Source organism: Lissotriton helveticus, chromosome 4_1, assembly GCF_964261635.1.
Source record: "Lissotriton helveticus chromosome 4_1, aLisHel1.1, whole genome shotgun sequence".
NCBI lineage: Eukaryota > Metazoa > Chordata > Amphibia > Caudata > Salamandridae > Lissotriton > Lissotriton helveticus.
The window spans coordinates 1,585,868,626-1,585,891,520 of record NC_136063.1 but is presented as its reverse complement, the minus strand read 5'-3'; the positions used below and the strand labels follow the sequence as shown (position 1 = coordinate 1,585,891,520).

Sequence of the window (22,895 nt, the reverse complement as noted above, 5' to 3'; positions counted from 1 at the left end):
CCTTAGGTTTGGGGCCCTTGCCTGTCGCGGGTCCTTGAGCCACCCACGCAAGTGAGGTACCATTTTTATCGGGAGACCTGGGGGGACACTGGGTGGGAGGAAATTTGTGTGAGCCCAGTGGTGCCATGCATTCCCACACAAAAATGTGTGAAAAGGAGGAGGAGCTACGCTAGCAACCAAGATGGCCGCATAAGCTCCCGGCTCCGTCGACCTCCGTCGCTGGTGGATATATCCTGAACTTAATCCTGACCTCCCGCCAGACTCCCGTGTGTCCGAATCATCACTGAGTCCAGGAACGCAATCCCGGAGTCTTTATCACCTTTTTTGACGAAGTTACACCGTCTGTCATTTTCGGGCCTTCTCCAGACTGTAAGCCGGGGCCTCGAGTACTGACCCAGCCGGGTTTCAGTTGAACAACATCGGCCACGGGTACCTGGCAGGGTCCGGTCTCATTGGAGTGACACAAATTCTCGATCCTGGTGGTTGTCTCGAGTCCCTGCGTATATTCGCTAGACAGCGACGAGACGTGGATGCCGTGGTGAGTGGTGGTCCGGTTCCTGGGACCCTGCTGCAGCCCTCGGGGTCCGCGGGGGGGCCCCCCCGCTCTCGGCAGCGGTGTAACGAGCGCACAGCCTGACAGTCGCCAGTCGACTTCGCCCACCCCACTCCAGTTGGTTTCCCCGGAGTAGCCGACCTCCGGGGTTGATGACCTGCTTTGTCATCGATTAAGCGGAGATGGATCGGACGGCGTGTAGACCGACGCTGGGGACCGTCATGGCCGCCATCGGGGCTCTTCACTGGCAAATGGAGGCTGCTCTCCACAACCTAACTGTACGCATCGAGACTGTTTGTTCGAGACCGGACCCTAGCCCAGAGTCAGACCCGCACCATATGGTGACCCCCGCAAAGTTTGATTTTATCCGGGAGGAGAACCCCGAGCATCGTTCTAATCTGACGCCTATTATATCTGCGCAACTACAGCGGCCCGCGACTGGAGCCCCTAACCAGCAAGCAAACTCGGCAAAGTCATCGCCCTCACAGGACTTTTTTCTTTCTTCGTTTCTGGGGACCTCCATCGATATTCATTGGATTGACTTTCGTATCCCTGATAGACTTCGAGAATTGACTCTTCTGACCCTTTCATGCTATATTGATCTTCTCCCCTTTCTACAACGTTCTGACTCCTTTGCTATTGTGCTGGTCCTATTGGAGAGGGTTTGTGTGATGGATCGTAGAGGCCAGGGTTGAACTTGACTGTTTTAATTCTGTACAGAGACTTCCTTTCACACTGCTGGGCGGTATCGGTGGGAGTGAGGGCCATATGGGATTCTTCTTTTTTAGCTTTGGTGTATTGACTGTGTTCGACAATGGGATTTGCTGCCTCTGTTATGTCTGGGGCTGGGCGGGATGGTATTTTCTCTCCTGGTGATTTGTCCATCAGTTTGCTTATAAGTCTGCTTTACCTCTCTTAGTACCATGGTGGGGAACATCTGTTCGCGGCGGGGGGGAGGGGAGTCCGGGAGCCCGCATTGGGTCGGAAGATATTCCTCCTCCGTCTTTTCCCTTCCTTGGGGTGTAGTTTAGGGGGCGACAGGCACACTGCTAGTGGGGTTAGGTCGTAGCCATCCGCAGGGGTGCAGGGTGGGGGGTTGTGGTTTTTTTTTTTTTTTTCCTTTCTTTTGTTCTATGACCTATCTTTTCCCTTTTCCCCTCTCCACAAGAGATGTGGCATATTCTCCTGAGCCTGTTGTTATGCATATTCGGGTGTCAAGTGTCTTAATTTTTTATCCTGTATCCTTGGTGGGCAGATTCTGATAATGTTTGCTTATGATTATTTGTCTTGTATTGTTTTGACCCAGCTTCGGCTGGTATTGATGCTTTCCAGAGGCCTACAATTGGATTGTATTTCTTTATTTCATCTGCCCGTTCGCCACTGTAATATGTTATACCAATGATACCCGAAATGTACATTTCTACTCTTGTGTTATAATTAATAAAAATATATTTAAAAAAAAAAAATGTGTGAAAAAATGATTTTTTTCAGCAACAAATGAGGTTTGCAAGGGATTCTGGGTAAGAGAACGTTGGGGTATCCACCCAAGCCATAGCTCCTTGGAAGCCCCCGGGTGTCTACATTGTAGAAATTTGTGGGTCTGGTAGGTTTCCCTAGATGGCCGCTGAGCCCTGGACCAAAAACTCATGGGAACCCCCTTGCAAAACCAGGTTGGTTAGTGATAGGTTATTTTGATGTTGCCTCATTAGGTTTGGGGCCCTTGCCTGTTGCGGGTCCTTGAGCCACCCACGTAAGTTAGGTACCATTTTTTGGGGGAGCCCTGGGGGAACGCTGGGTAGGTGAAAATGTGTTGATCCACGCAGATTCCAGAACTTTCCACCACAGAAATGTGAGGAAAATGCATTTTTTTCACAGTTTTTTAGCTTTGCAAGGGATTCTGGGTAACAGAACCTGGTGGGCGGCAGTCGGGTCACCCCATCCTGAATTCCCCTGGGTGTCTAGTTTTCAAAAATGCATAGGTTTGCTAGGTTTCCCTAGGTGCCGGCAGAGCTAGGGTTCAAAAACAAAAGGTAGGCTCTTTGCCAAAAAAGGGCACGATTTCACTGCGAAATTGAGGTGCGACCATGTTGCGTTTTGCGCTGTTTCCTGTAGCAGGCACTAGGCAGACCCAGGCAAGTGAGGTACCATTTTTTTCGGGAGACCCAGGGGAACGCTGGGTCGGTGGAAATTTGTTGATCCACGCAGATTCCAGAACTTTCCACCACAGAAATGTGAGGAAAATGCGTTTTTTTGTCAATTTTTTAGCTTTGCAAGGGATTCTGGGTAACAGAACCTGGTGGTAGGCAGTCGAGTCACCCCATCCTGAATTCCCCTGGGTGTCTAGTTTTCAGAAATTTATAGGTTTGCTAGGTTTCCCTAGGTGCCAGCAGAGCTAGGGTTCAAAAACAAAAGGTAGGCACTTTGCCAAAAAAGGGCACGATTTCACTGCAAAATTGAGGTGCGACCACGTTGCGTTTTGCGCTGTTTCCTGTCACAGGCACTAAGCAGACCCAGGCAAGTGAGGTACCATTTTTTTTGGGAGACCTGGGGGAACGCTGGGTGGGTGGAAATTTGTTGATCCACGCAGATTCCAGTACTTTCCACCACAGAAATGTGAGGAAAATGCGTTTTTTTTGTCAATTCTTTAGCTTTGCAAGGGATTCTGGGTAACAGAACCTGGTGGGAGGCAGTCGAGTCACCCCATCCTGAATTTCCCTGGGTGTGTAGTTTTCAAAAATGTATCGGTTTGCTAGGTTTCCCTAGGTGCCGGCAGAGCTAGGGTGCAAAAACTACAGCTAGGCACTTTGCCATAAAAGGGTCAATTTTTAACTGCAAAATTGAGGTGTGACCACGTTGCATTTTGCGCCGTTTCCTGTCGCAGGCACAAGGCCGACCCACACAAGTGAGGTACCGTTTTTATCGGGAGACTTAGGGTAATTCAGATTTGTAAATCAACTGTTATTACCTATTGAGTTTTCATGCATTTCTCCCTTCCCAATGAAAGACATTGTGTAAAAAAAAAATCTTTTTGAAAAATGACCAATAATTCTCATGCTAGTATGAGTATTCCCAATTTTGAAAATGTGCAAATATATACTGTTTCTAAACTCTATAATTTGTACCCAATTCAGAAATACATAGGTGTCTTTTTCATACCGATTTTTCCATGTATACATTTTCCAAGAATAAGTGCTCTATACCCAGTAAATAATAAAATACCATTGCAAGTTGCTGCTCAGTTTTTGGCTCTGGGTTAGTCGGGTTCTTGGTGAAACTACAAGTCCTATATATCCCCACAACCAGGAAGGTCAAACGGATGTAACGGTATATTGCTTTCCAAGAGCTGTCAAAATGACAAGAAGTTATAGGTGAAAACGTTGAGACAAAAGGCTGGGTTAATCAACAAATTTTCAATTATTCCAATATTTAACTGTTAGTTTCTATAAAGAAACCTTCATGGATTTAGACAAATGACCCCTTTCTGAATTCAGAATTGTGTCTACTTTTCGTAAATGTATAGCTTTCCAGGATCCATTATTGCTTTCAAACTCATTTCTACCATTAACTGGAAGGAGGTTGAAAGCTCTAAAAATAGCAAAAATAGGCTATGTCCCAGAAAAATGGCAAAACTGTGTGAAAAATTTTGGTTCTCTGACAAAAGACTGTCATTCCCTAAAAGCTAAGAAAATGGAGATTTCAGCGCCACAAACTCTTTTTTGATTTCATTTGCAGCCTGTTTTTCCCATTTTTCTGAAAAAAACTAAAATGTCAATGTATTTTGCTTAATTTCTGGGACCCCTCCATGGGAATCCACAAACCCTGGGGCACCTTTAGATTCCACATGATGTTGGAAGAAAAGGACGCAAATTTGGCGTGGATACCTTATGTGGTCAAAAAGTTACAGGGGCCTAAGCGCGCACTACCCCAAATCGCAAAAAAAAAGGCTTAGCACAGGAGGGGAAAAGGCCTAGCAACGTAGTTGTTAAAGCATTTATGGAAGGATTAAAAAGTATCATTCCACCCAGGTTACCACATTCTCCAGTATGGAACCTAAACGTTGTTCTTACTAGACTCATGGGTCCCCCTTTTGAACCTTTACACAAATGTGAACTGCAATTCCTCACATGGAAAACAGCTTTCCTGGTTGCTATTACCTCTCTTAGAAGAGTAAGTGAGATACAAGCTTTCACAAGCTTTCACAATACAAGAACCATTTTTACAACTACATCGTAACAAGGTGGTTCTAAGAACTAATCCTAAATTCCTTCCAAAAGTCATTAGTCCTTTTCATTTAAACCAATCTGTAGAGTACCTGTGTTTTTCCAAAACCCTGACTCTGTAGCAGAAAGAGCTCTTCACACACTAGATGTTAAAAGAGCTCTTCTCTACTATATAGACAGGACTAAATCTTTTCGAAAGACAAAACAACTGTTTGTATCTTTCTCTCAACCACATAAAGGCAACCCCATCTCCAAGGGTGAAATTGCAAGGTGGATTGTAAAATGTATACAAATATGCTATCAAAAAGCAAAACGTACATTAACAGTTCCTCCTAGAGCGCATTCCACACGCAAGTTAGGAGCCTCTATGGCTTTCTTAGGGAACATCCCCCTAGAAGACATATGCAAGGCAGCAACATGGTCTACAACACACACCTTCACTAAACACTACTGTGTTGATGTGCAAGCTGCAGTAGGCCAAGCTGTCCTTAAAACTATCTTTCAAACTACTGCAACAGATACAGGTGACCACCGCTAGGGGAGACACTGCTGCACAATCGATGCAAAAGTGTAGTATCTGCAGCTCATATGCCTCAAACGGAAAATGCTACTTACCAGTATGCATCTGTTCTTGGCATGTATAGCTGCAGATAACTACACGCCCTCCCGCCTCCCCGGGACTTGTATCTGTTCCAGTTTTATCTTACTTAGATGCACAAGCATGGACATCCTTTTTCTTTACTTCTACTAACTCCATCATTTCCCATCATGGCGAAAAACAATCTAAGGATGGAGTCGAAGCCCATGCGCACTATCGTCCAAGGGAGGAGTCACCTATCTCGTGACTACAAAAGACTTCTTCCAAGACGACCACAACATGCAATCATCCGAGCCCAACACCAGGTGGCGATCTAATGCAAAAGTGTAGTGATCTGCAGCTCTACATGCCAAGAACAGATGCATACTGGTAAGTAGCATTTTCCTTATGTTTTATTTCTAGAACCAAGCAGGACTTGGTACAGGTAGGTAAAATATACTTGGAATGCAGGTTTATCCAAAAGAATGCAGTTATAACTGAATGTTGCATTAGTTGCAGGTTGGTATTGATTTATAAAGCAGTTTGCACTATAAAATAATTACTTTTAGAATACCTCTAGTTCCTTTTGGATTACTTTGAGTGCCTGGGTGGTATGTCAAACTGGACCGCATGATATACTCAGTTGGACATGTAAAGGGAAGATCTACCCTGTAACTAGATACAAAACTGAAAAGGTTGTCTTTGCGTCATTCGGTTTTGGAGAATTGCTTTGATGCAGACAGTGGATTTCTGAGTTGTTTTATAGCTTCTCACTTCTTTTTACCTCCTTTATTTATACTGGCCATATAACTGTTGCATAAAGTTTACATTGTGCTTTGAAAATGTAGATGGCATCTGCCAAAAGATATGTATGAATATTAACTAGGACTGCAAATGGAAGAGATCAAAGTGGCCAGCTAGTTGCTGAGATGAAACTGCACAAGTAAACTTGTAAGGAGCAACCTTTAATGAATGAAGTAAATACGCCACGTTTTGAACTTGCGCTATCCATACATGTAACTCTGTGTTCTAGTACAAGGGTCTCCACACTTTTCAGTACGAGGGCCACATTAAATATATTTTAACCCCTTCCACGCTGATGACGAGCTGGGCTCGTCATCAGGTAGCCTCCTCGCACGCTGATGACGAGCCCAGCTCGTCACGTAACATGCGCTTTGAAAAATCTCAGCGTACGGGCGGAATTCCGCCCGCACGCATGCGGTTAAAAGGTTCATGGGCCAAAAAAATAGTACATTAACCAGTTTTGATTTTTTTTCATTCTTCTCCCTTTTGCTCCTTCTGCCTTTTCTTTTATCCAATTTTCTTTCCTTCTTTTCCATTCTCCATTCATTCCTTCTTTCCTTTTTTCATTCTGATCATTCTTTTCATTTGTGCTTCTGAGCTTTCTGTCCTTCTTTATGTTGCTGTTTAATTTTCTTCCTTATTTTCCATATTTGCTCCTTCCCATTATTCTTGTTGTTCTCTCATTCTCTTCTCTTCCTTTCTTCTTACTTTCCTCATGTTCTTCCTTCACCTCTTCTTCTTTCCATCTTTATTTTGAATCCTTCCATTCATTCATCTTCCTTTCTCTTCTTCCCATCCATTACCCTTTCATCCTTTTTTCCATGATTTAATTATACTTTTCTGCTTTCCTTATTTATCTTTTCTTTTTTATTCCTTCCTTCTTGCTACCCTTCTTTCATAATTACATTTTTTATGTCCTTAATGTCCTTCTTTCTCCCTTACTTTCACCCTTTCCATCCATCCGTATTTCCTTCCTTCTATTCTTTTTTGTACCTATGTACTATCCTGCTTCCTATTAACTTTCCTTAGTTTTTTTCCTTATTTGGATCTATCTTTCTTTCCTTCCTTCAGGCTGGCTCACTGCATTTGCACACTTTAACCCCTTGGCTGCGGCGGTAATTCCGCCGCAGCGTAGGGGGGAGGTGGGGCCGTGCGGCGCCGCCATGCTCGTAACGGAACCACTCCGTCACGAGCCTCGGGCTCACTGTGCTTGTGATGGAGTGGTTCCGTCACGGCCCCACCCGCTCAATAGAACGCGCCGCGCAGGCGCGGCGGCCGGGCCGTGACGGAACCACTCCGTCACCAGCACAGCGCGTCCGTGGCTGGTGACCGAGTGGTTCCGTCACCAGCATCGATGGTGTTAAAAACGTCTGTCTGTTACCAGACAGCTTTGGGCCTAGTTTCTAGATACGACTTCTGTGCATTTTTGGGCCAAGTAACATTTTCAGAAGCAGTCATACCCAATACAAGATAGGGCAGGGCACTAGAATTTCAAAAGTAGTTTAAAAGGGAAATACCAACCTACTGTTAAGCTTCTGGAAATGGATTGCTCCTCCGCTCCCACAGATTCAACAAACAAGGTGATCTCCTCTCTCGAGCCCGGTTCAGCAGCTTGACTTGCATACCTCTTCGGCCACGGTACTTTCCTCTGTCCTCCTGTTTTCCTCCTCAACAAACTACAACAGAAAAACAAGCATTTGCAAAGCAATAGATCTCGCAATTGCGGGATTTTGAGCTATTGGCATTGTAAATGACAATGCCTTTTATTTATGTATTTAAAAAAAACCTGCAAAAATAAAAGGCATTGTCATTTACAATACCAATAGGTCAAAGTTTCTAAAATGCGAGACATATTGCATTGCAAATGCTTGTTGTTTACAAGCGCCCCATGCTGCGCTTTCACGTTAATAGAGACCATGCCCCTTTCTTTAGACCAGCCATGTCTAAAGAAGGGTCCGCGGCTGCTATTAAACTGAAAGCACGGTATGGGACACTTTTACCAAAAAAAAGCTTTTGTTTTTAAAGTTGACTAATGCTTTTTTTTGTAAAAGCGTCTCGTGAAAGTACCCATGGCACGCTGAATGCGCAGAATGTAGAAGGAAAGCATGTAGTGCCTGCAGTAGGAGAAATTAATTAAAGAAAATAGTTAAAATAGTGCTTACAGACTAAATAAGACGTACCGTGTAACAATCGAAGTAAAAGGGACAGTCCTCATGGGAGGTTACAAATGAAGAAAAGGCGGTACTAAGGAGGGACTAACAAGCCTATTAATGAATAAGAAGCCAGCATTTACGAAGTACAATGACACAAGCCAATGAAAAATATGGGCAGAGAGTGGGCGGGCTTCAAGTACATACTCCAATACAGCATGCCTCTCAAAGCAGCGCATGCTCTGCCCAGGCTCGACCTAAAAAACAGACTCTTACTTTTACAGGGTAAAAGTAAGAGTCTAGTTTTTTTTTCTTCTATCGCAGGGCGTCTTTTAAATCGGTCTGGCCTTTGGCATTTCTGCTATGTTTCCGACAATAAAAGACGGAATAACAGAAAACTGCCGAGAATAATACATTTTTTGTTTGTCCTTAATTCTATCTTTCAATATAGAATTAAGGAGAAACAGAAAATGTATTATTCTAGGCAGGGTTCTATTTTTCCATCTTTGTCCTATCCTGACACCTTGTGGCTAAAACTGGTAAAGCATCCAACTATTTCGGCTGGTCTTACTGTTTCAAAAGCAGAGGACAGGTCCATAAAAAAAATGAAGGAGGCTGATAACCTTTCACCCTTGAAATCTCTATAACCTCTTGAACTCATTGCCCCCAATGTACACCTCCATAATCATCTTCCGCAGTTTCCCTCGGCAGTTACAATACACTGACTGCCAACTGTCCAGAAGAGAAAAAAAAAGAAATCCGATTCAACAGGTAGGGTTACCACAGGGGGTTGTGCCACCTGACACTGAGAACTGAGTGACATTACCGCAGATGCAGCACACAAATGGGATCATGATTTCCCGAAGCAATATATCTATTGTTGTACACCTGTCTGGGTGCCTTGTGTGGAATGTGTCCTACTGGATACAGTCCTTTACATTCTGCAATTGGGATGTAAATGATATAAGTGGTCAGAATGCACGTTCAGCAAAGTGTACAGTGATGTGTCTTTTCATTGTTTATCCTATACACAAAAAGACCGCATTGAGATAATACATTTAATGTATGTCATTTTTCCATCGATTGCACTGTCCTGGTTGAGCAGAGCATTTGAACTTTAATTTGGTTGATATTTTGATATTAAATAAAATGAAAAACGTAAGTAAATGTTCTCCATTTTATCCTACAGCTGTATCAAATTCCTTGCACTTTGAGGTTTTCCCACAGGCAAATACCTGTTTCTGTATCTCATTCCAAAATCCATTGGGATCCAGTTTGGCATGTGGTATGTAAGAATTACTTATACTTGTCTGCTTTATTTGAACTACATAGGTTGTTTGAAGAGTGACACAGACAAGCTGCTTGAAATCTGTTCAGAATGTTTTGCTCTCCTCAAGACTTATGTTTTACACCACCATCACAATATAAAGTAGATGTTAAAATATATATATTTTATATATATATATATATATATTTTTTTTTATATATTACCTACTGGCAGTTGCCAGTAGGTAGTTATAGTTAGGACCTATTATCCATAGGAAATCCGCAACATTCTATTTGGAATAACTTTGGCGCTGATTGACTAATCTGCGTGAAATTTTCCAAACTTTTGGCCAGCTCCAGTCCGCTCCTATCCTGAAATTTTCACATTGATTCATCAAGCGGGGGCCGAGAGAAAGGGGGGTCCCAAAACGCATTTTCCCCATGCAATTTCCCATAGGACCTTTAGCCGCAGCTACAGCCCGAACTGCTGAACGGAATTACACCAAATTTTGCAAAGAGGTAGTCCTTAGTTCAGACTCATGCTTTTTGCTTATTTGGTGTAAATCCGTTCAGTAGTTCCTGAGAAAATGACAGTTAAAGTCATTTATATATCTATGGGTGCGGTGGATCCGCGTACCTATCTGCGTACCCTAAGCGCAGCTTACACGCACCCTGCCTTGCACGAGCTGTATTTTAATTGGCGGTCAACACTCCAAATCAGGAAGTGTTGGCAGCCATCTTGTGCCTCAGTAGAACCAAGGCACAAGAAACTGCAAAAAAAGCCGCGAAAAGGGGGCAGGGTAGAAACACCCTGACCCCTAGGCCTTCTCAGGGGGTCCCACAATGACCCCCAAGCCCCCCCCCCCCAAAAAACATTTTTATCAAAAAAAATCGATGGATGCGCCTAGGATCCGTGCATCCCGCTGCCGGAAAAAAAAAACTAAACGCGGGTTCCCGCGCTTTAAAGGCCAAATCCCGGGGGCATTTAAAAAAAAAGTGGGGGGGCCAATCCCCCCCACACTGCCCTGGGGACCGCCACCCCCGAGGCTCTAACCTAATATAGGCGGGGGCTCACGGCCCCCACCTGCAGCCCCGGGGACCGCCACCTCCCCCGGGCTTGTTTAAAATGGGTGGGGGGGCTCTCAGGCCCCCCCAGTCCCGGGGACTGCCAACCCCTGGGACTTTTGAAAAATGTGGGAGGGGGACGCTCGGCCCCCCCTCCTGGAGACTTGTCTAGGCCTTGGGGAACACCACCCCCTGTTAAAGGTCAGGCTACCAGCCGAATTAACAGAACCTTAAGTATTGCCCGGCGGTGTCGCCTCTTAAACCCACAAGTTATTAACCAATGAAGAGGCAGGCGCTGGAGACTGGAAGGCAGGAAACAAGGGTTTTTATTCTCTCCGGAGGAGAACACATCAGTTCGGACAGCAAGTATCGTCACGAGGTGCTCTAACCGCATCTCTGAGGCCTGGCCTCTTATACACAGGTTTATTGCTTTATTACATACAACACATTCTTGGCAAGGCTTTGATATACGGAAAGACATTCTCGGAACCCCCGCTCCCAGCCCGTTCCCACACACATATACAGCAGAAGTCCCCACCCCGGTCACAACAGGTGATGATTATCGCGCAGCTGGACATTCCGCCGATTCACGGAATGTGGGGGGTTTGATCGGATCTCATAGGGTGGGGGCTTTGATCAACTCGAGGGTCCTTTAATGAGGGAAGCTTCCTACTGTACGGGGGGGCAATAAACAGTATCCGCAGAGCTTAGGTGGTGGCCTGGGAACGAGGAAGACAAACGGGCACACAGGAAAAGGGGGTTTGCATCAAAGGGCCTGGGACCATGAAAGGAATGAAGGGAAGTGTCGCGCTGGGAACAGGATGGGGTTCCGAGGCAGAGCCGCGCTGAAGAGGGGTTTATGACCCAAGATATGTGAGAGCGGAGGGGGGGTTGTCAGCGAGGTCGAGAGAGAGAGAGAGAGAGACGCTGGCTATCGGCGAGGGGCAGGGAGGCCATGGTGCACAAAATGGCTGCCGCTTACGCGCACGAATGGGCCCAAGGAGAGCAAGATGGTGCCGATAACGTTGACATTTTCAGTCTAATCTTTAACACCCCCAGGGCTGGCTCCTGCAGTGTCCCGGGGTGCCCACCCCTGGGACACTGCTGTTTGCAATGACAGGGCGGGAGCCTTGCTGCTCCCACCCTGCCATTGCAAACTGCTTTGCTTCATTGAAGTGAGAGCAGGGACACCTGCTCTTGCTTCAATGAAGCAAAGCAGATTGCTTTTCCATATGGGGAGCAGCATGTTAGCTGCTCCCCATATGGAAAAGCAATGCCTGCTCCCGCAGGAGGGACCGTGGGGACCCCCCACGGTTCCCAACGGTGAGGTCCAGCCCCGGGGGATGGGGTCCCCGGGGCTACCAGTGGCCTGGGAGGGGGAGCCACACAGCCCCCCCATTAACAATTTTTTATTTTATTTAAAACAATGGCCGGCCCAGGGGGATGGGGTCCCCGGGGCCTTGAAGTGGCCTGAGGAGTCCATAAAACTATTACATTATTTGGCACTTCCCCAGGAGATGGGGTCCCCGGGGCCTGGAATTGGCCACTGGAGAGGGGCCACGCGGCCCCCTTCCCATAAAAAACGCGATTGTCCCTAGGCCCTGCCCCCTCACAAACACACTCTGCAAATGCGCCCTGTGGCGCGTTTTAAATTGGGGAATTAATTCCCCTTCAATACTGGGGATCCCTGGGGGCCAACTAGCCCACCAGGTACCTCCAGTAAGCGCCACAGGGCTGTGTTGTAGAGAGGTGCTCCAGGCCTCACCCCTTTTTACACCTCTCTGCAACGCTGCCTTGTGGCGCTTACTGGAGGTACCTGGTGGGCTAGTTGGACCCCAGGGACCCCCAGGTTCCCAAGAAACTTAATTCCCCAACCTAAAACGCGCCACAGGCGTGATTGCACAGTGGTGAAGGGAGGGGCGGGGCCTGAGTTCACATGTGTGCAAACACGGCCTGTGATGCGGTTTAAGTTGGGGAATTAATTCCTTGTCAATGCTGAGGGTCCCTGGGGGCCAACTAGCCCACCAGGTACCTCTAGTAAGCGCCACGGAGCTGCGTTGCAGAGTGTTGTAAAAAGGGGCGTGGCCTCTGAACACCTCTACGCAACGCAGCCTCCTGGCGCATACTGGAGGGACCTGGTGGGCTAGTTGGCCCCCAGGGACCCATAGGATTGAGGAGGAATTAATTCTCTAACTTAAAACGCGCAACAGGGTGTGTTTGCAGACATCACCTTAGGCCACGCCTCCTTCCTTCACCACTGTGCAAACGCGCCCTGTGGCGCGTTTTAAGTTGGGGAATTAATTCTCTTTCAATACTGAGGGTCCCTGAGGGCCAAATAGCCCAACAGGTATCTCCAGTATGCGCCAGGGAGGCCACGCCCCTTTTTACACCTCGTTGCGTCAGTGATGTCATTTGAGATGTCATCAGTGATGTCACTGACCATGTCATGAATTATGTGACATCATCAGCAGTGGATTGCGGGCGCGTGTACAACTAACTATAACGGGGGAATTTCAATGGTTTTGTATGAGTGAAATATCCAACTAACTATAACACCCCTAAAACCTACGGTTTCTTCAGTGAATTTCTAAGGTTTTTTAAATGCTAATTCCTAACAATAACATATCTGAAACCTTTGTTTTTTTCAGTTAATTTCAAAGGTTTTGTAAATGACAATTTTTAAATGTATTCATTCTTATATTCATTTATTTTTATACTGATTTACTACATTTTTTAAACTATTTATTTTTAGATATTTTATTTTTTAAATTACATTATAATTACATTATACATTACCTTACAAAATATACTTTCTCAGAATTAATTACTTTAGTTTAAATACTTTGCAAATAGGCAGTAGAGTTTTAAGTACAGTAGTTAGTTGTTGCAATGGGCAACACAATTTCAAACACAATGCAACATTGAGCTGAATGAGAATTACTAGTTAAATGCAATTAGTTACTTTATGGATTACTTTTCTAACCACAGGACTGGATCCTAAATTCAGTGCTGGGACATCTCCTGTAAATAGTTGAGTAAAAGCGTTTTGGTTACAGTAGTGATTTATAAGGAATATTATTGTATTTTAAAAGTTGACACTTAGAAACTTTCTCACATAGAATCAACAATGTTATCCTATGGGAGGAAATTCGCTTAGCAAGTAAGTAGTGTTATCGTTACTTTTTCTTACTCGGTGGTGGATCCTGGATCCAGCTCTGGTGCATCTCCTGTAAACAGTTGAAAGAATGTGTTTAAGTCATACAGGCGATGTTTTTTTTTTTTTGTAAAATTTCTATTTAGAAATTTTTAGGAAGAAGAGAAAAAAAGAGTGGAGACAAAGTAGGAAAGAGAACCCAAGCGACATGTCCGCCATAAGTCCCTCACAGGGGACGCCATATATACTCTCAAAGAACCCAAATGGGGGAGTGCAAGGTTGGGCACATGGCAGTATAGCAAAGTCCAGTGACGAGTCCAGCGTTCGACATAAAGTTCCAGGCGGAGGCGCCTGCTTGGCCATGTACCCAGTAGAGGAAATAGTGCTAACAACCCCATTACGAGAGCGATGTCGCAACCAACAACAAAACTTCTTGGTGAACTGGGCCCCCCTCCCTCCCTCCCTTCCCACCCTCCCGGTGGTGGCAACTACACTCATACAGACACAACCGATCGCAATATTTCTATAGGTCGATTAGACCTGGAAGAGGTGAAGGGCACGTAGCGTGGGCGGGCATACCGCAGACGGTAAGCCTCGGGACAAGAAGCGAACCAAGGGGCCCCATCGGAACATAAAATTCTTAAAATTGCCCAGGAAGATGTCCGCCATTCTTTCCATGCTCAGCAGTCCCCACAGTCTCGAGTGCCACAGTGACAAGGCCGGGGCCTGCGGTTTCTTCCACGCTGCTGCCAACGTGAGTTTAGCTGCTCCCAGGCATAACCACAGGATTCGTTTATCCGCTTTAGTTTGATGTTCTAACTGCGGATCACGAAGACCTAGCAGAACATGGGCCATGGAGTCCGAGATCGGATACCCCAGGATGTCTTTAATATGGGCCAAAATTTCCGTCCAAAAAGGGCGAATGTTCGGGCAGTCCCACCAGATGTGGCGGAAGTCCCCCAAGAGGCCACAACCTCTCCAACATCTGTCCGAGGATGCCGGGAAGATTCTATGGAGCTTGGATGGGTAAAGATACCAATCGTGCATAGTCTTTAAGTGAGCTTCCCTCAGGGCCACCGAATGATTGTGGCGACACGATATCGCTCCAGAGATGTTTCCACTCGACCTCCGAAATATCCCGGTCAAGAAGGACCTCCCAGTGTTCCATGTAGCGGGGTCGCGGGGCGGTCGCAGTGGCCAGGAGCAACCCATATAGGAAGGAGATCGTCCCCTTCATAGTGGAAGTGCGTAAAAGGAAGGATTCGAACGGGGAGGGCGCCCTAGTGGCGGCCTCCCTCACCCTCGTCGAAGTCGCCCAGTGAAGAAGCTGGGCATGGCGGAAGCGCTCAGTAATCGGGATCCCATAGTCCCGCATGCAGTTATGGAACGTGAGTGTGGACAATCCATGGAACAGATGCATGAGCGCCCTACAGCCACCCTCTCTCCAGAGTCGGAAGGGTTCCTCCTGCATCGCAGGTGGAAACGCCGGGTTGAAGTGAATGGGGGTAAAGGGGGATGGAAACGTGGTCCAGTGGTCATCGTTGGAGACCGTATCCCACACTTTTAGGACCGTGCTGGTCGGCGTGCTGATGTAGGCATTCCTAGGCCTATCCCCCTTGGGCTTCCAGATCAAATCCCATATCGATCTCCCCGCCACACTCTTATCCATGTGCAGCCAGTGTTTCTCTGAGCAGCGCTCGGACCATTCCACGATCACACGGAGCTGCGCAGCTTTGTAATATAAAAGCATGTCCGGGAATCCCACTCCTCCCTCTTTCCTAGGACGGCGCAGTGTCGAAAATGGAATCCGTGCTCGTCCGCCCTGCCACACAAATTTCAGCATCAAGGTTTTCAATTTCCGGAAAAAGTCCACCTCTACAGGGATGGGAAGAGCCTGGAATAGATAGAGGAACTTGGGCAAGAGCACCATCTTAAGGGCATGGATTCTTCCAAGCCACGACAGAAACTTCGGTTTCTACCGATCCAGATCCGCCCGCATCGACGCTAGCATGGGGGGAAAGTTAGCCGCAAATAGAGACCCTATAGAGGAAGTCAGTCGCACTCCCAGGTATAGGAGGGAGGCAGCCGCCCACGGTAATGCCGTGAGCACACGCACCCGTTCCACCCCGCATGGGAAAGAGTCAAGTTCAGTATGTATGACTTGTCGAAGTTAACCTTAAATCCAGCCACCGACTCAAAGTGACATAGGACCTCTTGAACATGCGGCAGTGAATGGAGTGGGTCCCCCAAGGACAGCAGCACGTCGTCCGCGAATAAGGAGATCTTGTGCTGTTCACCCGTAAAGGGAAGGCCTACGATCTGCTCCTTTTCCCGTATCGCAATCGCCAGAGGTTCGATACTCAAAGCGAAGAGGAGAGGGGAAAGGGGGCATCCCTGCCTCGTCCCTCGAGAGTGAGGGAAGGGGGCAGACCGATGTCCGTTAATCATCACCCTCGATCTAGGGCAACTATAATTAGCCCTAATCATGGAGATTAACTGGCATGAAAAACCAAAAGCGGAGAGGGTGCGAAACAGGAACCCCCAATCGACCCGATCGAACGCTTTTTCCGCATCCAATCCCACCAGCACTGCCGGAATGCGGAACCTTTCAGCCTTCTCTATCAAATGCAGTACCCGTCGCAAATTGTCATGCGTTTGCCGACCCTTTATGAACCCGGATTGGTCCGGATGAACCAGAGCCGGCATCAGGTCCTGAAGCCTGCGGGCGATGATAGAGGAATACAGCTTAGCATCCACATTAAGGAGTGCTATCGGGCGATATGATGCGCACTTGGAGGGATCCTTCCCTTGCTTGGGAATCACGGTTATCATGGCCTCGGCCATGGATCCAGTGGTCGTACCGGAGATCGCCATTTCATTAAAAAGCGAGACCAGGTAGTCCACCAGCTCCGTCGTGAATGATTGATAAAAAAGGGCCGTGTAGCCATCGGGCCGGGAGCTTTGTTAGGTTTCAGAGCTTTAATGGCGTCTAGCACCTCCGCTCTCGAAAAGGGAGCCGCAAGCTGCTCGTTCCACCCATCAGAGACCTGCGGTATGGGGAGGTCTGCCAGAAACATGTCCTGCTCCACACTATCCAGGGAATCACCTGCATACAGTGCGGCATAAAACCGGCCAAAAATATCCGCCTTGTCGCAGTCTCTATGCTGCAGAGAGCCTCCCGGACCCTGGATCCCTCCAATGTACTCTTTCTCTTTTTTCCCGAAGTTGACGGGCCAAATGTCTACCCACCTTGTTCCCCTGTGTGTAAGACGCTCGGCGCAAGCGCAGGAGGGTGAACTCGGCCCGATTGGCGTAATGGGCCCTCAATTTCCCTCTCACAGCTGTCAGAGGTCTAAGGGTTGCACGTGACGGATTCAATTTATGTGCCCTTTCTAAGGTGGCAAGTTCCGTCTCTAGGTCCTCCCGTTCCTTCCTCCGTAGTTTATTGAGGTTGGCATTAAGTCCTATGCAGGTGCCCCTCAGCGAGGATTTGCAGGCGTCCCAAGTATTGTACACTAAAGTGCCGCCGGGGGGTTGAGGGCCAGGAACTCCCTAATAGCCACCCTAAGCGCCTTACATGAGGTATCATCCCTAATAAGTGCCGCCGGGAAATACCATTTCCGGAAGCCGTCCCCTTTCATTGACCACTGCACCATAAGGACCAGGAGACTATGATCGGAGACCGAGAGCAGAAAAACCCTAGAATCACGGACATCTCCCCTAAGTGCTTGGCTCAAAAAAATGTGATCTATACGGGAGTATGACTGGTGGACGTGGGAGAAGAATGTGTAATCTCGGGACTGGGTATGCACAGTGCGCCAGCCATCTATCAACCCCAATTCGCCCATCCGATTTTTGGAATCAACAGAGAAGGTTCCGGAGTCCGCCCTTTGGGCTCGAGAGCTGTCCAAGGCCTTGTCCCACACCAGATTGAAATCACCCATTAAAAACAAATGTCCCTCCACAAATTCTCCGATCTTATCCAACAGGTTCTGAAGAAAGACATTCTGCTGGGCGTTGGGAGCATACAGCACCACAAACGTACACAAACAGCCGTACAATAGTCCCTTAACCATCAGCCATCTACCCTCCTTATCACAACAGACCCCCAGAGGCTGAAATTGGAGGGATGCCCTAAAAAGAAGAGCCACCCCCCTGTGCTTCGTATGGGCAGAGGATCTATAGATAAGAGGAAACTGTCTGTGGCGGAGCCGAAGTTCATCCTTACGCGCCAGGTGGGTCTCCTGAAGTCCCACCACATCTAAATGATGATCCAATAGGTATTTCCAGATCTTTTGGCGTTTCTGCGGAGAGTTAAGACCCTTCACGTTCCACGTGCCAATGCTAAGAGGCATGAGGAAGGTCCAGACCCCACCGCTTCACAATCGCCAGAGCATCCTGCTTCCCCCTCTCCCTCCCCTCAGACATCCAAACCCCCCCCTCTCACCCCCAGGCCCCTACATACGCATTCAGCCAGCCGCACAATACCAAACATCCACCAGTTGCCACCACCTTCCCCCCCCTCCCCGACCTCACCCCAACAACCTCCCACCCGGATCCCCCCCCCACACCGCCACCCCCCCCTCTCCCAACCAGCAACCCTCCCAACAAATCAAACCCAACAGACCTAGAGAAGGAGAATCCGAGGGGACCTCCCCTGCACTTACCTGTGTCACTGGAAACAGCGGATCTGAACGCTGTCTGGCACAGGACCCACTCGCTCGCCGCCATCGCCGGCCACGAGGAGACCAGGACACGCCCCCTCCGGGTGGCCACGCCCACTCCGACCTAAAAAAAAAAAAAAAAAAAAAAAACCTTTAAAAGCGCGCTCTGATCACTAGAGCTGCACTTTGCCCTAATCTCCTGAGGCGGAAAGCCGGGAGCGACGCTTGCTTCTAAAATTTGCTATTTGATCTTAAAATTGTGTGTATTTGTGTTTTTTAACGCACTCTGCCCCCCTCCCCCTGCACTTACCTGTGTCACTGGAAACAGCGGATCTGAACGCTGTCTGGCACAGGACCCACTCGCTCGCCGCCATCGCCGGCCACGAGGAGACCAGGACACGCCCCCTCCGGGTGGCCACGCCCACTCCGACCTAAAAAAAAAAAAAAAATACCTTTAAAAGCGCGCTCTGATCACTAGAGCTGCACTTTGCCCTAATCTCCTGAGGCGGAAAGCCGGGAGCGACGCTTGCTTCTAAAATTTGCTATTTGATCTTAAAATTGTGTGTATTTGTGTTTTTTAACGCACTTTGCCCCCCTCCCCCTGCACTTACCTGTGTCACTGGAAACAGCGGATCTGAACGCTGTCTGGCACAGGACCCACTCGCTCGCCGCCATCGCCGGCCACGAGGAGACCAGGACACGCCCCCTCCGGGTGGCCACGCCCACCTCAACCACCCCACCTTGAGTGCGCATAAATAATGTGTCAGTTCAGGGAGCGCAGCGGACGGGCGCAGCGGGCGCGCCGTCAGCGCGCCGAAGGCGCGCCAAAGGCAAGCCCGTCTGGGCCCGTCCGGGCCCTGACGGACCTAGGCCTAGGGACTCTGCCAAAATGCACTCATGACCGGGTGGTGTACTCTGGAGAGGCGCTCCGCGCACTCCAACCTCAGAAAGACCTGGCATGCTACCACACGCACACTGAGGGCATACCCTTCTCTAACTGTGCGCACTGCAATCCGACCCCCCGGAGCTCAACTAAATCCGAAATAAAACTTGGACTCCTTAATTGCCGCTCCCTTCCCAAACATGCCCTTGAAACCAACCTGCTAATACAAGATCTGGATCTTGATCTACTTTTTTTAACTGAGACATGGCTATCAGATAGCTCCGATTCAGACATCGTATCGGCCCTCCCCACTGGGTACCTCTGCCAAGCCTTACATAGACCAAAAGGGAGGGGAGGGGGGGTAGCCATAATCTTCAGGGACAAATATACCTGCAGAACGTCTAATGCCTACATTGAGGACTGCGAGAGTTGTCAGTTCTCCCTCCAAACCTCCCCAGCTCATTCTATGTCAGGGCTCTTAATCTACCGCCCCCCAGGTCCCCCCGGCAATTTCACCAACGCCGTCGTTGAATCAGTGTCACAACTAGCATCTGCAACCTCCAACTTTCTCATGTTAGGTGACCTAAACCTCCACTTCACGGACCCCTCGGACTGGACAGCCTCCGACCTTCGGCTAGACCTGATGTCACTCGACATCCGATTGGTTAACAACGAGCCCACCCATGAGAAGGGACACCTACTGGATACCCTCTTTACAAACGTAGCGACTATCACCACTAAACCACCCATGCCCCTTCCATGGACGGACCATTTTCTGGTCCCTATTGCCTGGGAAATTCCCACCATGAACCTCCCAACCACTAAAATCCAGGTTACCGATAGACGGTGGCATAAACTCACACCGGGGGAATGGGCCGCCGTCCTTGCAGAATCCACCCCCAAGCTCTCTACCGACCCTATTACAGCTGATGGGCAGCTGGAGGAGTGGATTACCGGCTCCCTAGACACACTTCTTCCTAAAACAGTGACCTATAAACATCCCAAACGAATACCAGCGGCTCCATGGTACACCCCAGAACTTAAAGCTCTGCGCCAAGAGTGCAAGAGAACAGAACGCTCTTGGAGGAGAAATAAATCGAAGAGCGACAAAGATAGCTACTCGACCTCCCTTCTAACCTACAAAACCGCTATACGGAAAACCAAAAGCGAGTTTTTTAAAGAAAGAATAGAGAAAGCGGGATGCTCTAGTAAGGAGTCTTATGACATCCTTAAAGAGCTTTTGAAAACCCCAGAACAGAGATTAAGACAACCCACAGATCCCAAAGTCGATCAGGAAAAATGCCAACAATTGGCTAACTTCTTCCACGACAAAATCCAAACAATCCTTGACTCAATCCCCCTTACGAATTCGTGTGATGAAAACGATCCCCCATACCCCTCAACACCTACTTGTCTCTCCTCTTGGGGGCAAGTCACAACGGAGGAGGTAGGATATACGTTGAATTCCATAAAGAGTGGATCTCCTAGGGACCCCGCACCTGTCCGGTTTCTCAAGGAAGTAGCTCCCACGATCACTTCTCCCCTGACACATCTGATCAATGCCTCACTCCAACAGGGAGTTGTACCCCCGAGCTGGAAGAAGGCCGTCGTAAAAGCCTTACTCAAGAAACCCTCCCTCGACCCCGGAAATTTGGCCAATTACAGGCCTATTTCCCTACTCCCTGGAGTAAGCAAGATCGCCGAAAAGTTGGTCAACAGGAAGCTCTCCCAGTTTTTGGAGAGCAACAACAAATTAAAGAGCTCACAGACGGGCTTTCGTCCAGGACAGGGCACTGACATCGCCCTCCTGGCCGCGGTTGAGGAAGCCAGAACACTGCTTGACGACGGAGGATCAGTGGCAGTGATCCTCCTCGACCTCAGCGCGGCATTCGACACCGTCAACCACCAACTTCTCATTAAAAGACTCAAGAGAGTAGGTGTGGAAGGCTCCGCCCTTTCCTGGATCTCATCCTTCTTAGATCAACGGACCTATCAGATCTGGGAAAAAAACGCCCGCTCCTCCGAAATTCCCCTCCAATGTGGCGTGCCCCAGGGCTCCTCTCTGAGCCCTACTCTATTCAATATCTACATGTCCACATTGGAGGAGGTTATCACCCCTTTCGGAGTGAGCGTCGTCAGCTACGCCGACGACACACAACTAGTGGTGTCTCTATCCCACCCCAGACAACAATCAGCAGATCTATTTAACTGCCTTTCACAGGTCCACCTCTGGATGAACAACTCAGCCCTAAAATTAAATGGGACAAAAACCGAAGTTCTGCTCCTCGGTCCAAAAGGGCTCTCACTCTCCCCTAACATCTGGCCAGCCTGTATGGGCCCCCCCCCTGACCCAAAAGTAGAGGTAAAAAGCCTAGGGGTATGGCTCGACTCGGACCTCTCATTCACTGCGCAGGCAAACAAAGTAGCCGGGACCTGCTTCGGGCTCCTGAAATCACTGAGGAAAGTCCTGCCCCTCTTGCCCTTCAACTCCCAAAAATTGCTTATTCAAGGCTTGATAATCTCAAGGCTTGACTATAGTAATGTGATTTATCTAGGTGCCCCGGAGGCGACCCTCACCAAGCTTCAAAGAATCCAGAATACTGCGGCCCGGATTATCACAAACACCCCTGCTAGAACCTCCGCCAAACCTGCCCTCAAACTCCTCCACTGGCTTCCCATAAGGGAGCGGGTCAAATTTAAGGCCCTGTGTCTAGCTCACAAACTACTTCAAAAGCAAGGCCCCCCCGCTCTCAGGAAACTGATTACACCCTACAGACCCACGAGATCCCTTCGGTCGGACACAGAAAACCTCATCACCACTCCCAGATTTAAGAAAAGCCGCTCAGGCGGAAGACGCTTCTCAGTCCAAACTGCACACCTTTGGAACTCGCTCCCCCGCGACCTGAGACTTGAAACACGGTACCTTCACTTCAGAAAGCGGCTCAAAACTCATCTTTTTCCCCAATGACTCACGCCTACTCTAAACAGTTATCCCCTGCCCCCCCGTTCCTTCTTTAACCGTCCTGAACCAGCCCAAACCAAAGAGATAGGGTGCCTAGCGCTGGGATACCTTATGGTGACTATGCGCTCTACAAAAATAAATAATAATAATAATAATAATAATAGTTGGGCTCGGGGCACCCCTGGTGGAGTCCCCAGGGCCACGGTCCGGGGTGTCTTCACAGAAAGTACATTCATACCGCCGGTACCTGAGTGTCTGTGCCCCTCCGGCACCATGGCCATGCGATCTCAGGCTAGGCCGCTCCGGAGCTCTGCTGGGAAGAAGCCAGTGTCACCGAGGCCACCGATGCAACCGCTGCCCCCCGCTCCTGCAAGCTGAGGGTGCGATCCGGCCCCCCAGCGTCCCTCTCTGTGCCCACTCTGTGCCAGGAGGAGGACCGTCGCCGCCTCCGGGATGGAGAGCCGCCGTTCACCGACGGGGGATCCAGGTCATCAATGCCAAGAAGCTCCTTCGCCGCTTGAAGAGAACGGATCTGTACCAACCGGTTTTGCCATCTGAAGACGATTCGGAAGGGGTGACCCCATGAGTAGGAGATGT

At 48.5% G+C, this 22,895-nt stretch overlaps 1 protein-coding gene across 1 annotated transcript in view; it reads left to right on the top strand.

Annotated features, from left to right (window-relative positions):
- The window catches only part of LOC144827606 (mediator of RNA polymerase II transcription subunit 1-like), a 648,236-nt gene that overhangs the window by 600,571 nt on the left and 24,770 nt on the right, over positions 1-22,895 (top strand). Inside the window, exon 15 of the mRNA XM_078685852.1 lies at positions 9,494-9,589. Within this exon, the coding sequence (XP_078541978.1) occupies positions 9,494-9,589 (96 nt within the window). The remainder of the gene's footprint in view (positions 1-9,493; positions 9,590-22,895) is intronic.